Genomic DNA, 15,990 nt, shown 5'->3' on the forward strand with positions numbered 1-15,990 from the left:
AATACAACTAAAAAATGTGTAAATTCACTCAATATCAACACACACACATGCGCGCACTAACTAAACCTTTCATTGTCCTCGAATAAAAAGGTTGACAATAACTCCCTCAAAATTATGTGTTTTATGAATGATAATTGTATCTTATTTTAAAACCTAGGATCATATTGGCAAATATTTATCATTTTTCAATTCAAAAAATATAAATTTATCATTATCTAAATAAAAATTAATGATATATTATTGTGATCTTATATATATAAAAATTAATAGTAATGAATTAAAATATTTTTATTAAAAAGTTGAAATTAAAAGAAAAGAAACAGTGCTTATTACAAAAGAGCACTTTTAACCCAAAAGTAACGGCGAAAAATACTTTTGTATCAAGAGAGGACATTTTTGTGCAATTTAATATGGTTTGATGATATTTTACCGTTTTTCCAAAAGGAAATAATTACATACAACTTGAACACGCATACACTTCCACAGGATTTGAAGTAAGGCTTTTTGTGGTGCATTTTTTTTTTTAAAAAAATAACTCCCTTGCTAACTACAAGATTTAAACTTCATTAGCGTATCTCAAAGTATAGAAACCAATTTTTTTTTTGCATTTTCGCATGGATAAGCACACTCTAGCCCGTGAAATTGGGATTTAGTCATTATCTCAATATAAAGGCAGCTCGTGCCTGTGCTTATTTCATTGGAATTACCTCCAATTGCTCACCTATTCATAATCTTGTAGTTGAATTCCCCTTTCATCATGGTTGTTTTACTTTGATAATGATTTATGATACAAAAAAATGAGAAAATATTATGGACATAAGAAGAAACTAAAGTTAGCTGTTTAATGGCTGGAGATGGAAATACACTTCAAGAATTTGAAAGAACATAAATTGAACTCTGCGGGAACATTAAGGCCACTAGAGTCAGGAGGGTAAACTTGATCCTTACTCCTTAGTTCAAGTAATTCTTGGATGTTAAGTTTTGCTTATCCAATTTCCTCGAAAAACAATGGGGAAAACATAGAAAGATGTCTAACACCTTTAAATATAACTAAAAAGTTCAGTCTACGACTCACTGTTGATTAAAAACAAACATACCACAGCGCTGCTTCTATTTTATTGCAGGGGTACTCGTGTTTTCCAAAGCAAAGTAGCTCCTGAACTGTGTAAAGATAAAGATATCTGAGATTTCAAACATATCTTCCGACTGCTTCAGGGTTACCATCTCTATCTGCAGTCAGATCCATCTATATCAAAGAGGACCAAAAATGGGAAAAAAGGAATTTGAACCAACTGAATCACCCGCACCCCCCAATCCAAACACGATTCAGAATGAAACTACCAACGTCAACTAATGAGAATAGTAATTCAATGTTTCGGATTCAGAAGAATCCTCACTCAAGCTAACTAGTAATGGCAGTATTCTGAGGCTACCTTCAAGCCACTAAGGCTTGTGTCGCACCTGCGAAGACTGAAACATGTGCAGATGCTCATGAAGGCAGTAAACAGAGATGGCTGCTTCTCAAAAATATGCAGTAAATGGATAATATGATGTTTGATGTTTATTCACCAAAATCAAGATAAAATGCCTTCTCTTCTTGTCAGATCTTCCACATTTACATCCAACTTCAAGCCCATATTTGACAAGGCACTGAGCATGGCAGGAATATCATGTTGTAGTGTTGCAGCCAACTCCTGGAAATGTTACCAGCAAAGACAATATTCATAAGCATAATCATACAGTGACCTTATATCTATCTATATTGTATATATATATTATTATAAAAGACTGAACCCTACCCTTAAGAGTCCTAAATAACCTAAATCTCCCAGTCAACACTTCATACTATTTAATTTACTGTGACAATACATCATATTCAGCACAGCCTGGTGAGCTCCGTTTGCTTAGAATGTCAGGTGGTGCCTTTATGGTTTGAATTCAATGTCAGGTTGTTTTTGGTGGAGAGGAATGTTCAACTGATAGGCAAATCAATCTACTATTCCAACTGTTTTCAGAGTTGTCTAATTGAAGCACTTTAAGCAATTAAAGATTGGTCCCATACAATTACAGATAGTGCTGGTAAGCGGACAAGTTGGAACGGACATGGGGATTGAAAACGGGTAAACAAATAGTGGATAAAAATTCCAACCACCCATATTTGATATGGATAAAAAAAATTGATTGCGTGACAGATAATATGAGTACCCATGTTATCCAAGGCTACTTGAATAACGTCACCGTTGGGAGAATTCCTAGGCTCAATATCTATTGTTAAAATGGCTAAGTTGAAGTCCTGGGTTCTAATCTATCTATGAGTAGGGAGATTGTATTTGTATAAACTTCTTCCTATGCAGGTTAGATGTCTTCGAACTACACATTTGAAATTTGCAAAGATAATCAATATTCCAACCAGTAACTTTTCCTATATATATTGCTCTACTAAGAAAAGACCTAAGATACAAGCACTTCTCTTATAATCTAATGCCTGGTGTAGTGTAAAGAACATGGGTTTGAGGAGAGAACATAAAAAATACATACAATTGAACACGCACTTAGCAGCACAAGATGACACCTATGCCATGTTTTGAAGAAATCAGAACCAGTATATGGGATCAGAATAAAAAAGGAAACTCTATAGAGGCTAACTAAGATCCAAAGGGTAACCCATAAATACGAACAAATAAAACTCCCACATCCTACGTCAGCACCAAATCATTACAGAGAAACTCCCAAAAAAGGTAATAATTCTCAAAATAATATACTCCCTCCGTCCCTTTTTAGTTGTCCACTTTAGAAATGACACACAGATTAAGGCAACAATGATTAGCACAGTGAAGTTACAATTTTACCCTTATGACAATTTTTCACTTCAAAATTACAACCACTTATTTGAATTCAAGTGAAATAAATTGGAGGGAAACAACATACACTTTTACAATTTTCAAGAAGTGTAAATAAGGGTATAATAGGAAAAAATTTGTTGTCCTTTCTTGATTTGTCAAAATGGACAACTAAATAGGGACAACCAAAAAAGGAAATATGGACAAGTAAATAGGGACGGAGGGAGTACTAGTAAGTTCAAAATTATAAAAAAAAAAAAACAGCTAACCTTCCTCCTCTCATCCTTTTGTCGCTTTATCACCTCCAAAGGCCAGTCCGCAACTAGCTTTTGAAGTTCAGCCATGAATTTTTGCCTTCTCGAATCAGGTACAGTCTGCAATTAACATCAGCACTTTGAGTGTATGGCTCAAAGGATACATATACATGAAATGCAACAAGGACCAAACATTGCAAATAATAATCTATGCCATTCTTGATTACTCTTGCACAAAGGTCTAATTGCAAAGACCAGCTGAAGGGATGGAGTAAGTACATTTATCTTGTTCAGTTAAGCAAATATGGAAATGACATGTCTAACTGCTTCATTAGTTTAATAAGAGCCCGTGTAATTGGATGGAATGCACCAAAATCAGGGACCTATAAACCTTCAACAGGGAGAACAGAAGCATACAAAAACCCCTTTCTTCCCTTTGCCTCCCCCATTTTTTTTAATGACTGAGAAATCCATCTAGAACCAACCTTTTGGGCCAACCGCAACCTTTGAAACTCGGAAATGACGGGTCTGCCTCTCTACCCTTCTCAACTTAAATAGGTGTTGGACTCGAACTTGTGACTAAGACACAAGTTCCTCAACCTTAGCCAATTGAGCTAACCCTGGGAGAGGGGGGGGGGGGGCTACCCTCCCTTTCATTGAGCCAAACATTGTCTTCTTTTTTTTTAAAAAAAGGGTAAAGTTGTATAATAACAACAGTCCTTAATCACATATCATAAGATACCGCAATGTTTGGAAGATCAGAATAGCAAGGAAGATTGAATGAACTTTGAAGAAATTAATATCTGGCAATTCATATAGAATTGATATATTTGCTCTCTCTGACCATCAGGTGCATGCTATATGATTAATGTATCAGTTGGTCAATTTATGAACATTCAAGAAATCAACATTTGAAAGCTGTTGATAATTGAGATGGTCACTGATATTAAAAAGCCTATTCAAAAGTGGAGGTACATGATCAATTATCCAAAAAAAAAAAGAAGAAGTACAACATGATTATGGGGGATCACCATGAATTTTCAGTAATTTATCAAATTGCTGAAGTCAATATCGCACGCTCTCCATTGGGCAATACAATGGACAACCGTTTGAGCACTTAAGCATTAGTCCATTCTAGTTGTCTAAGAGCTAACTATATACAAAGCTCCACTTAAAATTAAAAATCCTTACTATTGCACAAGCAATACTCATGTTTTATAACACCTCTCCATAAAACAATAAAATAAAATACTCCAAAAGGTTAGAACAAGCAAAAACTGGGAGCAACCTGATTGAGTAAATGAATGACGGCAGCAGCATCTTCAGGTTTGTGGTCAATTAGGAAACCCTACAAACAAAACCAAATCTTGTTAATGTAGAGCTCAAGACCACATCTGTCCCTCTCTCCAGTGCTTGGATTAGATTTGCCGAAAGCAAAAGATGTTAAATAGTAGGTGCAGGTTCATTATGTTGCACTTCCAAGCAAATAGAAAGCAGACAGGAGTTTCATAATCATCGTCAAGAAATAGAAACCAATCAACTAGTCAATTTTCTAATCAATGTTAAAGGAGTTCCCCAATAATCTTTTACATTGATGCTGCATTTTACCATTATCCAACCCACTCTGAGGCTGTCAAAACCTACAAAGGCTCAGTGGGGAAATACTTCTCTAGCACTGTAGATCAACCATGTATTGAACTTGATAGCTGGCCCTTATATCAGCAAGTTTGTTACATAACAATTGCTGCCTACTTCAGTTGAATTTAAGAAGATGGAAAAGAGAAGGTGCTACTATTCAGATCAGAGTGATCCAGACACACATTCTTTCGGCAGGTAATGACTATGGTGTTAAATGCAAGAAACCACAAAAAGATGTGTCTATAAGTCTACCATCAAGACCTCGATATTTTTTAAACCACTTCTCCAGTAGGCTATATGCTACAAATTTTTATCCCCTTCAAGGTAATTCAGTTCTGAGCTGAAACAAGAAAAGGAGGCAGGTAAAGAAAATAAAAATAAATCAGAACTAAGAAAACGAATTACCTTAGCACATGAAAGTCCACTTCCAAGAGTATGTTCCTTCACGATTTCTGATCGTATCTTCTCAATTTTCCACAAAGCATCCACATCTCCTGCAGAGAAGCAAATGCAGTCAACATTAGTGTGCCAAAGATGCAGTGAGCTTTAGTGTTCGTATGGAAACTATTATCCATAACAACTGAAGCCACTAAGAAATTCACCCTATTACTTGGTTCTATTATGAAACTTACCATCAACCACTATCGTACTCGAGCAACAAATTAGAAGATTGCGACATAGAGTTCTATCTCTTTTGAAAAGTTCTTTTTTTGATTGGTCATCTTTAGAAAAGTTCTAAATAGGAGAAAAGAAAGAACTAGTACCTATTTTTGAGGCAAACTCCATCCAAGTGTCGAAGGAAGTCTTCCGTAGCTTCACTCCTGCCTTGACAAACCTTTTACCATACTTGCATATCAAATCCCAATTATCAGTTTGGGAGCAAATGCTGCAGTAAACCATTACAACAAGTAAAGAGGTACTTTTAGAAAGAATGAAGTTTATAAGGAAAACTTAAGCAGCAGCTTGGAGTTCAGACGTTGACATAGCAATAATAAAACTGCTATTACTTTTTTTCCCTATCATTAAAGGGAAGTTCAGTGATATCCAGCATCAAGAACATGTAGCAATTTATGTACAGGAGGTAGCATCACTACCTATGTTGCTCAGACTCTCCAAAAATGATGCCGCACCCATGTCGGATTCTTCAAAAATTAACTACCTTTTAAGGATCCAACACGCACCAACTCAGACATTATTTTAAGAGTCCGAGCAAGATAGACCACTACATGTAGTGTAATGAGATCAAAAAGTCTATCATGGCCTGTGTGTCATTTACAACTGCCATGTTTCACCAAAAATATAGAAGAGAAATGCATTTGTATTTAATGCTAATTACAGATTCAGATTGCTTTCAAAGATTCTAGCAGTTCATTCCTTCCAGATGCTCTGCATGAACCACCAGTCATGTGAAGCACTCCACCTTCAAAGGGACTTTGTTTTATTCAAATGCACTTCAAGGCCAATCAGGGATGGATGCACTAGAGTTGCTTAAGTACTGATAGCAACCTCTAACAGTGAGCCTCCCTTTTGAATCACCTTTACACAGAAGAAAATCAGTTTTGGATGTTAAAAGAATGCATCTTTGCAGCTGTAACAGCAATAAAAACACACTGCTCAGTTCCCAGTCATTGGAACCATGACCAAAATTAAAATTCCAGCCATGTCCATTCCAAAAGTCAGAGATAGTAGCATCCTAGATTTGTGGAATGCTGAAAAGAACGGGGTGCTGCTCCATTTAGGTTGAATGTCCAAGGCAAAGACCTCTCCAGAAAAAAATCCTTATTCCATTTCAGTGTGCAGAAAGGAATTGGAATGAAAGAAATCCCAATGTTCTCTAATGTCTCCAGGAGCCATAGGGGCGATGATGATACGATTGTTTGGTGGTCCATGAGTTAAGGCGCCCATATTTTACTGCAATAATTGCTCTCCATAATAATGCCTCCTCCTGACTAAACTTCCAAAGACATTTGTGCAGTAAACTGGAATTCTGAGTCAACAAATTCTTTTCTCCAAGGCCCCCTACTCTCCTATCCGTAACGACTTTCTCTCATCTTACCAAGTTGAATGCTTCTATTCCCTTGCCACAAGAAGTCCCTTCACAGTTCATACAGTCTTTTGACCACAAAAACAGGTAAGGAAAGTAGGGACATAGTATAAGTAGGCAATGAACCCAGTACGCTGTTAATTAGAACTAGCCTTCCACCAAGCGAGAGATACTTTCACTTCAAACAAAGCAACTTTTTCTCACACTTCTCCAAGATATCATCCCAAATTGCTACTGCTTTTGCTTTAACACCACGAGGAAGGCCCAACATAGCTTAAGAGCACTTTGTAAAAACTTCTAATTAAACTTATCAGCTATAGTACTTTAAATTCTTGGCCCTGTTCTTTGGGATTAAAGCAATGTAGCAAACATTGAGGCTTTTTCGAACTTGCCTTGAGTGTGAAAATGACTGAGTGCTCTGACAAGATTGAACTTGATAGAACCCCAACTTTCGTAAAATTCCATTTTGAAACCATCCGGTCCCAACGCTTTGTCTCCGTTGCAATCTTTGATCACCCCAAGATCTCTGCTTGGTCAAAGGGACTTTTCATCCACTGACTTTCCTCCTCTAAAATATATCCTCATATGTTCATGCAGGTCTCCAATGATCTGAGGCACTATTGAGGGGGCTCATAAAACCTCAAGATTTCATTGTTTATTCGCTCTTCTTTTAAAACTATTCCATAAGATTCCACCTTCTCTATGTAGTCGTAACTTTTGTGTGTGTTTGTTGGCTTATGGAAAAACTTGGTGTTTTTATCACTGTGCTCAACCCTTAATCACCTCAATTTCGGCCGCAATGTGATCTCCCAAAATTTGGCAATTTCCTCCGATTCCATGGAATGTTCAGCTTTTAGTAGCATTGCTTCATCATTAAGCTCCATGTGTTCTGTTTCTATGTCAAAAAGTTGCAGCTTCCTCACAATTTCAGACTGTTGTTAGGGATGTGATGAGGCGGGGGCGAGGTGGGTTACAGCGCTTATGGGGAGTGGAGGGGCGGATTACAACGCTTGCGGGGAGGACTGGGTTTAAATATTTTTAAAAAACATTAAGAGGGGTGGGTTTGCGGGTTGGGAATATAGACTGTAATATCCCACCATTCTTTTTATCTTTTCAAAATAATCATCAGGTGTTTGCCGGTACTGATGCAAAGGAAATCTGATGCAAAAGCTGACTTCAGACGAAGCTATCCAAACAAATGTAATTTAGACACTGTTTTACCTAATCAGACGAACCTCATGTTTTGCTTGGTTAGTGTGCAAAAGGGCCTGCTTAACACATAAAGTGCTTCAGAAGAAAGGCAGACAGATATGCTCAAGATGCTTTATGTGTGATCAATATGCAGAAGTTAATAGTCACATATTCCTTCATTGCAAAGTAGCTACAAGTCTATGGAACATGTTTTTTGGTCTTCTTGGTGTATGCTGGGTAGTTCCAAAGTCCGCTAAGGATTTGCTTTATAGCTGAAAGGAGATAGGAAGAAGGGAGTCTAATGAAGATTGGTGGGAGTTAATCCCAGCCTGCATTTGGTGGTCCCTATGGAAAGAAAGGAACGGAAGATGCTTTGTGGAGAAGAGAAACAACATCCAGAAAATTAGAATGAATTGTCTTAGTCTTTTTTGGTATAAACAAGATATGATGGGGGATATAGAACTTTTTGCTGACTTCATAGGCAATTTGTGATCTCCCATAGGATAGTTTGATATGCTCTGATGAGATTGCAAGTGACCTATGCTCATCATTTGTTAGATGATGAGCCTTTTGAGAATACACAGTTACCTTTATCTCAAAACAATTGACACCGTTAAGAAGAATTTGCACTATTAAATCACTTCAAATAATTATGTTATAGATAATTATCTAAAAATAAAATAGATAGCCTACTATAATAGGTAAGATTACAGTATATTGTAAGCAGGGGCAGACACAACTTTAAATTGATGGGTTTGACTTTTTCAAGAGACAATGATAAAAAAGAATTTTATGAATTTCATTTTTATTATCAAACTCAGTTGAAAAAAAGAAAAAAAAATTAAGTGGGCGAGGTGAAAACAGAATTTTCATCTACGCGATTCGGCGCAATTTGGAGTCTTAGTGAGTTTGGCCTGCAACTGCACTGCGCCACGCTGTTTTCCATCCCCAACTGTTGTTACTCAGCTTACAAACCTAGACTAATTCCACAAAGTACCTACTACCTCCCACTAGCATAGGTACCGGTAACTCTGTCCACTCAATGTTGTCAAAGGCGCATTTAAGCCCTGAAGCAAGGCTCAAAATATGTTGAACGCTGCACCTCGCTTAATGTGAGCTTCAATGTCATCATCAAGGTTCTTAGGCATACTTTCCCTTGCCAATGAGCCTCTTCCGAAGAGGCGACACTAAACAATTGATATTTCACTTTATCGTAAAAAATCAATTTCATTGTTCATATATTTGTCATTCATGCTTATAATTATTAGTAACATATATAATTGCATTTTTTTCTCCCATAGCACCTTTTTTCATTAAAGCTCACATTTTATTTGCACTTTGCGCTTAAAGACCCAACTGACTTCAGAGATTTTTGCTTTTGATAACACTGTGTCCACCAAGGAATGATAGATGGGAACAAATCACCAAGTGTTTTTACCACAAGTGAGATTTGAACTTGAGATGCCATGGTTCTCAACCAACCTCAATTACCACTAGACCACATTGTTGGGCGTTATCAAGATATACATGGTTTCAGTGCAACCCATGTACTACCCATGTACTGACTTGTCAATAAACACAAATGGTACCTTCTCAAAAAAAATATCTACAAAATTTCCGCAAAAAATTAGATTATACCACCACGTCATTAAATAGGAAATTACCCTTTAATTGCCCAACATACATGTTATGATCAAAACAAGTAGAAGAAAGCATCTACATGCCTGTATGTCTGTAGGATTCATCTTTCATCACTGAAGACCAAAATAAAATCACTTGAGCACACTGCTTGTCTCCAAATAAGAAATTGAATCTTCTTTGTAGAGCAATATTTACTTTAGCTATTAAAACATTATTTAGTGTGATGCATGCCCTAGCATACCAAAAGTCAGTTACTGCATGACCCTTATATAAGACCACATCTATTGATAAATCATGCTTCGGAACAATTTGTATATCTACCATCCTATCAGCACAAAACTCTAGGACGGAAGTTAGGGCCAACTCTGAAGTATGCAAAAATTGAGGACTATCCTACTTGATCTCGAAAAGCACAATTTTATTATGCTCTCATGATTTTTAATGAAGTAGAGAAGGTACTTTTGTCTCTATCACTCCATAGGTGCAATCCAACTGAAACCAAATGCAATATAATATGAAATTCCAGAATTTGCTCGACCTCAACAAAAAGGATAAAACCATGAACGTTATAGCACAGATAATGTTAATGTTAATTAACAGACCATCAGAATTTAAAAATTAAGCACCAACATCAAATAGAAATCAATCTTTTTCTGCAAAGCAGTAGACACAAACCTCTATAAGCCTAAGGTTTCCTACTTCCTCTCAGTGTGTTCAAGAGATGGTTTTTTTTAAATGATGAAGAAATCTGTCTGGAGCTAGCCCTTTGGGCCATCCGCAGCCTCCGGAACTTAAGGATGATGGGCCCGCCCCTCTACCCTTCTCCACTTAAAAGCTGGATTTAGTTCTCCTGGCCCAGAGCTCAAACTTGAGACCCTAAGACACAAAAGGAAACTTTCACAAAAAACTCACCATCCAAGAAATGATGAGGAAGAATCTTACACCCATCAAAAGTATGGGAATTACTCCAAGAGGACTGCAAAAGTAGAAGAACTTTGCAAGTTACATATGAAGTCAACTAGTACTACTATATCCCCCAACTCTTGTTTACACCAATTTGTCAAACTTTGCCAATTGAGCTAATCTCTAGGGACTTCAAGACATGATTAATTATGTGTATAGTCAGTAAAAAAATGATATTTGACAATTTCCCAGATATTATGGTCCTCATATTACACAAATATAGAAAAACTATGCTGGTAAAGAACAATGGGAGTGCCACAAAATTACATTTTCAAACAAAAAGATAGGAGCACCACAAAATTAATTAAAAAAGAGAAAAAAAGCACAAAGAGGAGGAGATATTCGGAAATGGTTTATATTGGATTTGTACCTGAAGACTATATCTGCAGTTCCAGGCTGCAGGATCAAGTCATTTTTCTTCACCAGATTCATAATTTCTACCAAGAGTTTAACATCATTATGCTGTTTAGCAAATAACTGCAGTCATACAAAACCATTTTTTTTAAAATGGCATAATCATTATACACATATAATACATCTTGAAGCCGAAGTTGAACCCAAATTACCAGTAAATGGTGCGCAGATCCAATGTTAGGAGTCAGTCCATATACACTATGCTTCCACAACACCTTCTTACCTGTATACAAGGTGAACCTTTAACATTCTCAACAAGCTTTTGGTTAACACAAATACTTGAAAATTCAGTTTAACAACCCATCAGTCCATTCATATACCAATAAAATAATCAAATACATGTAATAATTCTAGTGCTCTTTTTATCTCATTTATGGACCTACTAAGTTATTTGTCTTTTGAAAGATTTAACTTCCGCTTAAAAAAATCCATAAAGATGACCCCTGGGATAACTTACATGTCATCCCAGCAGGAATTACAATCCAAAGATGGTCAATCTTTCCCTTTGAAAGTTTTATAACCACAAAATGAACTTAAAAACTGAACATGTTTAAGTGTATTCCTACCTGAAATTTCTCACACACAAAAATATGGAGATTTTAACCAGAAGTTGACAAACTTATTGTTTATTTAGCTGGGATGAGCAAGTGTAGCAGAGCCAAAGCAACAAGATGAGATGCATTTCTGGTTTCAGTCCAAAAGACTACCTTCTTTATAGATATTAACAAGTTTGCACTACAAAAGATGGCAACTATTAAATAAGCTTAAATACAGAAGAAATAGCAAAAGAGAAGTCTCAAATAGGTTTGCCATTCTTGTGAACATAACAAAAGATTTGAGCAATAAAGATATATCTGATATCATACCCAAATCAACAGCACCAACACGTACACATGCCTTAGTAATTTCCTGGCAGAGAGCACAGTTGAAGTTTTCATGGATACGGAGATTAGAAAGTCTCTGCACTCAAACATACACCACGTGCTACTTACCATTAGATGTGCAAATCAGCAAGGACCTCATATTCATAAGTTATTAAGAAGAAAAAAAGACTAACAAATATCCGAAGTCTCTGCAATATGTCAAATAAAAGATTAGCATCTTCACGGTTCGCACAACTTTGTATTAGGGACCACAACCAGGCATTGGGCGGAGCACTTCTTTGATCCACGACAGACTTCAGTATCTTGTCATACAATTCCTTCACAGACTCTGCTGTAAAACTATGATTCAGAAAGAAATTAAATCAAACCACTCAAAACCAAACAGAAGACAACTATCACCTGTGATACTACTTTCAGCTGTCCCTGCTTCCGTAGAAAACGAAGCCCTGAGCATCACAGAGCATTTCTGACACCGACATACATTTCTCTGAAGATTGCATTCTTTTTTCATATAATTTCCATAAATCGTACCTGTTTATTCAGAATACTGATGTTAGGATACCGGTAAGTCAAATCTGTCATTTTTTAAGCTGGAAAAAACAGCAACTTTACTAGGATTCAAGTGCAAAATCAGGTTAGTTGGAAAATCTTTAAATAGCATTCTAAATTTTTATACCAATGGTGTAGATTTCCCAAAAAGATTATGGGGGTCGCCCAATTTTCCAGCAAATCACTAGATACACCAAACGCAGAAAACATAATCAAGTTGTCATTTTTCCGTGTTTTATCTTCCAGAATATATCAAATTGCAGAAGAAAAGCAGCCTTGTTTAATAGATATAGGATTAAAGGAAAAACCCAAAGTGAAGATGGAATATTACCAGAGTTAAAGTAACCACGCCATTGAGAAGAAGATTGAATATCTTCAAGGATACAAGGAGATAAAACACGCGACACTGAGTAGAGCAAAATCGGAGAGGACGAGCGTCTCAAAACCCTAGCAAGTTGGTGAGCCTTCAAAACCCCTTGCATTTTTTTCTGTAAACCCTCACAATGACTAGTCTAGAAAAACAAAGAGTGATTATATGAAACCGGACTATTTAATTTTTACCCATAATGTTTAATTGTTTGCTTCATACAGTAGATATCTATATTTAAAAGGCTTACACTCTGTTTGGATAAGTATTATCCATTATTTCATAATGTATTGTATTGTATTGTATTGTACTGTATTTTATGGTAGATATAATGTTTGGTTAGACTGTATTGTTGTTGTTGTTTAATAACATGTTTCTTGTTTGGTTTGACTGTATCGTATTGTATTGTAATTTATAAATTTACTAAAATGTCCTTAGTTATTCTAAGGTAGGAGGTTCAACTAGAATTAAATAATATAAGGTAAAGGGTAAAATAGTATTATGAATTATTATGTAAAGATATAATTGAAAAAAGAAATTAAGTAACAATGGAAACACATCAAATTGGTTGTTCCATAAAATGGGGTTTTTCATTGTTACGTAACAACGGAATTTACCAATACAATACAATACATTTTAAGTAACAATCAAAACAAATATTGTAGGTATAGTAACGATACAATACAATACAATGGGTAACAATGATCCAAACATAATAAGCAGTCTCTTAAAGTTATTCGTATATTTCATTTAGACACTTCAATTCAATCTTTACTCATTGAATCCCTACACTTCAATAAATGTGTATCTTTAAAAAAAAAATAGCTGACATGGCAATATATGTTTAACACGCGCACGAGAAGTGTGTGAAAGACATCATTTAGTTAAAAAGAAATTTTTTTTTATTTAAATTATCATCTCCTCTTCTTTTTGACTCAACTCAACCACCATTGCCATCAACTTTCCGCCACCGCAGTCGCAGTCATAACCACCATGAAAGTTAATTCTCATTCTTTCTCGAGCTACAGTCGTTCTTCTTCTCCACGTAATCTTATTTTTTACCAGATTTGTTGTCATCATATCCACATTTCTCCTTTCCATTCTTTCTCCGGTCATCTTCTTGCCCTTTTATTTTTCAAGCCATTGCTTTCTTCCCCTTCTTTCACCGCCCAACAACGACACCACCAATATCTAAATCTATTGTCGTCAAAAATAAAATCAAATCAAATTGCATCAAAAATTATTTCGACATAACTCCATTTTTTCCGACAACACTAATACGTATCTAAAATTATTTTTTTTGAAATCGTTAAAAAATTTAAATCCTAAAGAACTCGCAACATAGAAGAAGAAAAAAGTATCAACAAATCTAAATTAATATTTAAGAAAAAAGTGAGATTGGGAGAAATATCAATTACAAAACTTGTATGTCTCGTAAGTAAGGATTAACTATATCCAGATAAGTAGGTTTTCCTTTAAACTTTTTGTAGTGAACATATATCGGATATACTCGGTCAATCGGTAGATTTGATATCTTTGAACCGTCGAGCTTTGGTGCATATCTAGACAACATAAAGTCACACAATCAACCCATAAACTATTTTTGGTTATCGTTGTTTTGTTTGTTTCAGCCATGAATGTTTATAAGTGCGTAGAGAACTAACCTTACCAGATTCTCCTTGAAGTGGCTTACACTTCATACTTACTAATATATGATTTCAAAATGTGTCATTTTGTAGATACACTATTTGATATACTTTATATCAAACTTAGAAACCGTTAAAAAGTTCTAATGCATTTATCATGGTTACTGAGCATTGTCTCATAATGAGAATGAACCATAAAATAATTTTTGACAATGTTGAACCGTCATCTATGACTTTGTTTGATCTCCTTGAACCTAGATCATGGGATCTCGAGTCTTCGAGGTAGGTTATTGCCACGATGACTTGTCCTCGGCTATAGCCTCATTCATGTCGATGATCCCTTAACTCCCTCTCTAGTTAGGTCTTTTGTAAGTGGATCAGATACATTATTTTTTTGCATTACATAGTTAATTCTGATAATTCCACTAGAGAGTAATTGCCTAACAAAGTTTTGTTTTCGCCATATGTGACGAGACTTGTTGTTATTCATAACACTCCCAGCACTTCCTATTGTAGCTTGACTATCACAGTGTGTGCATATAGGGGCCATTTGTTTGGGCCAAAATAAAATATCTTCTAAGAAATTTCAGAGTCATCCAACTTCTTCACTTGCCTTGTCTAAGGCTATGAATTCAGACTCCATTGTAGAGCGAGTTATACATGTTTGTTTGGATGATTTCCAAGATATTGCTCCTCCGCCAATAGTGAAAACATATTCACTCATGGATATAGTTTCAGTTGACCAGTAATTCAATTTGCATCACTATATCTTTCAACAACTATTGGATATTGTTGTAATTCAAAGCCTAGTTTTGAGTGTCATCTAAGTACATCAAAACCCATTTCATTGTCATCCAATGATTTTGATTGGGATAACTTATGTATTGACTCAATTTACTTTTAGCGCAGGCTATGTCTAATCGTGTACAGTTTATGACGTACATCAAACTTCTCAATACTCTGGCATAATATAATTAATACTGACTTTCACCTTTATTCTTAGCAAGATCAAGGTTCACATCAATTGGTGTCTTTGCCTTTTTGAAATTCAAGTACTTGAACTTTTCGAGTACCTTTCGAATATAATGTGATTGAGACAACGCTAGACAGTGAGGATTTTTATGAATATTAATTCCCAATATCAAATTGACGACTCCTAGATCTTTCATATTAAACTTACTAGCGAGTATACGCTTAGTAGCTTTTACGTTAGCAATGTCGTTGCTCATTATCAGCATGTCATCCACATATAGGCATACAATGACCTCTTTCTTTGGAGCGTCTTTAATGTAAACACATTTTATCACATTCATTGATCTTAAATCCATTTGCCTGCATGGTTTGATTAAACTTTGCATGTCATTATTTCGGTGCTTATTTTGGTCCATAGAGTGACTTACCAAGTTTGCACATTTTCTTTCTTTACCAGGAACTACGAAGCTCTCGGGTTGTTCCATGTAAATTTCTTCCTCCAACTCTCCACTCAAGAAGGTGATTTTTACATCAATTTTATGGATTTCAAGTCCGTATACTGCAACTAGGGCAATTAGCATCCGAAT

At 35.7% G+C, this 15,990-nt stretch overlaps 1 protein-coding gene across 1 annotated transcript; it reads right to left on the bottom strand.

Annotated features, from left to right (window-relative positions):
* Positions 1-1,082: 1,082 nt before the first annotated feature.
* Positions 1,083-12,956, bottom strand: LOC125876798 (uncharacterized). Its single transcript, XM_049558054.1, has 11 exons — positions 12,750-12,956; positions 12,269-12,400; positions 12,043-12,197; positions 11,852-11,945; positions 11,138-11,208; positions 10,942-11,048; positions 5,497-5,618; positions 5,138-5,226; positions 4,383-4,442; positions 3,110-3,214; positions 1,083-1,694 (listed from the first exon to the last, which is right to left on the bottom strand). The coding sequence occupies exons 1-11, from the start codon at positions 12,898-12,900 to the stop codon at positions 1,575-1,577; spliced, it is 1,206 nt and encodes a 401-aa protein (XP_049414011.1). The 5' UTR covers positions 12,901-12,956; the 3' UTR covers positions 1,083-1,574.
* Positions 12,957-15,990: the final 3,034 nt, after the last annotated feature.

This window comes from Solanum stenotomum, chromosome 9, assembly GCF_019186545.1.
Source record: "Solanum stenotomum isolate F172 chromosome 9, ASM1918654v1, whole genome shotgun sequence".
Lineage (NCBI taxonomy): Eukaryota > Viridiplantae > Streptophyta > Magnoliopsida > Solanales > Solanaceae > Solanum > Solanum stenotomum.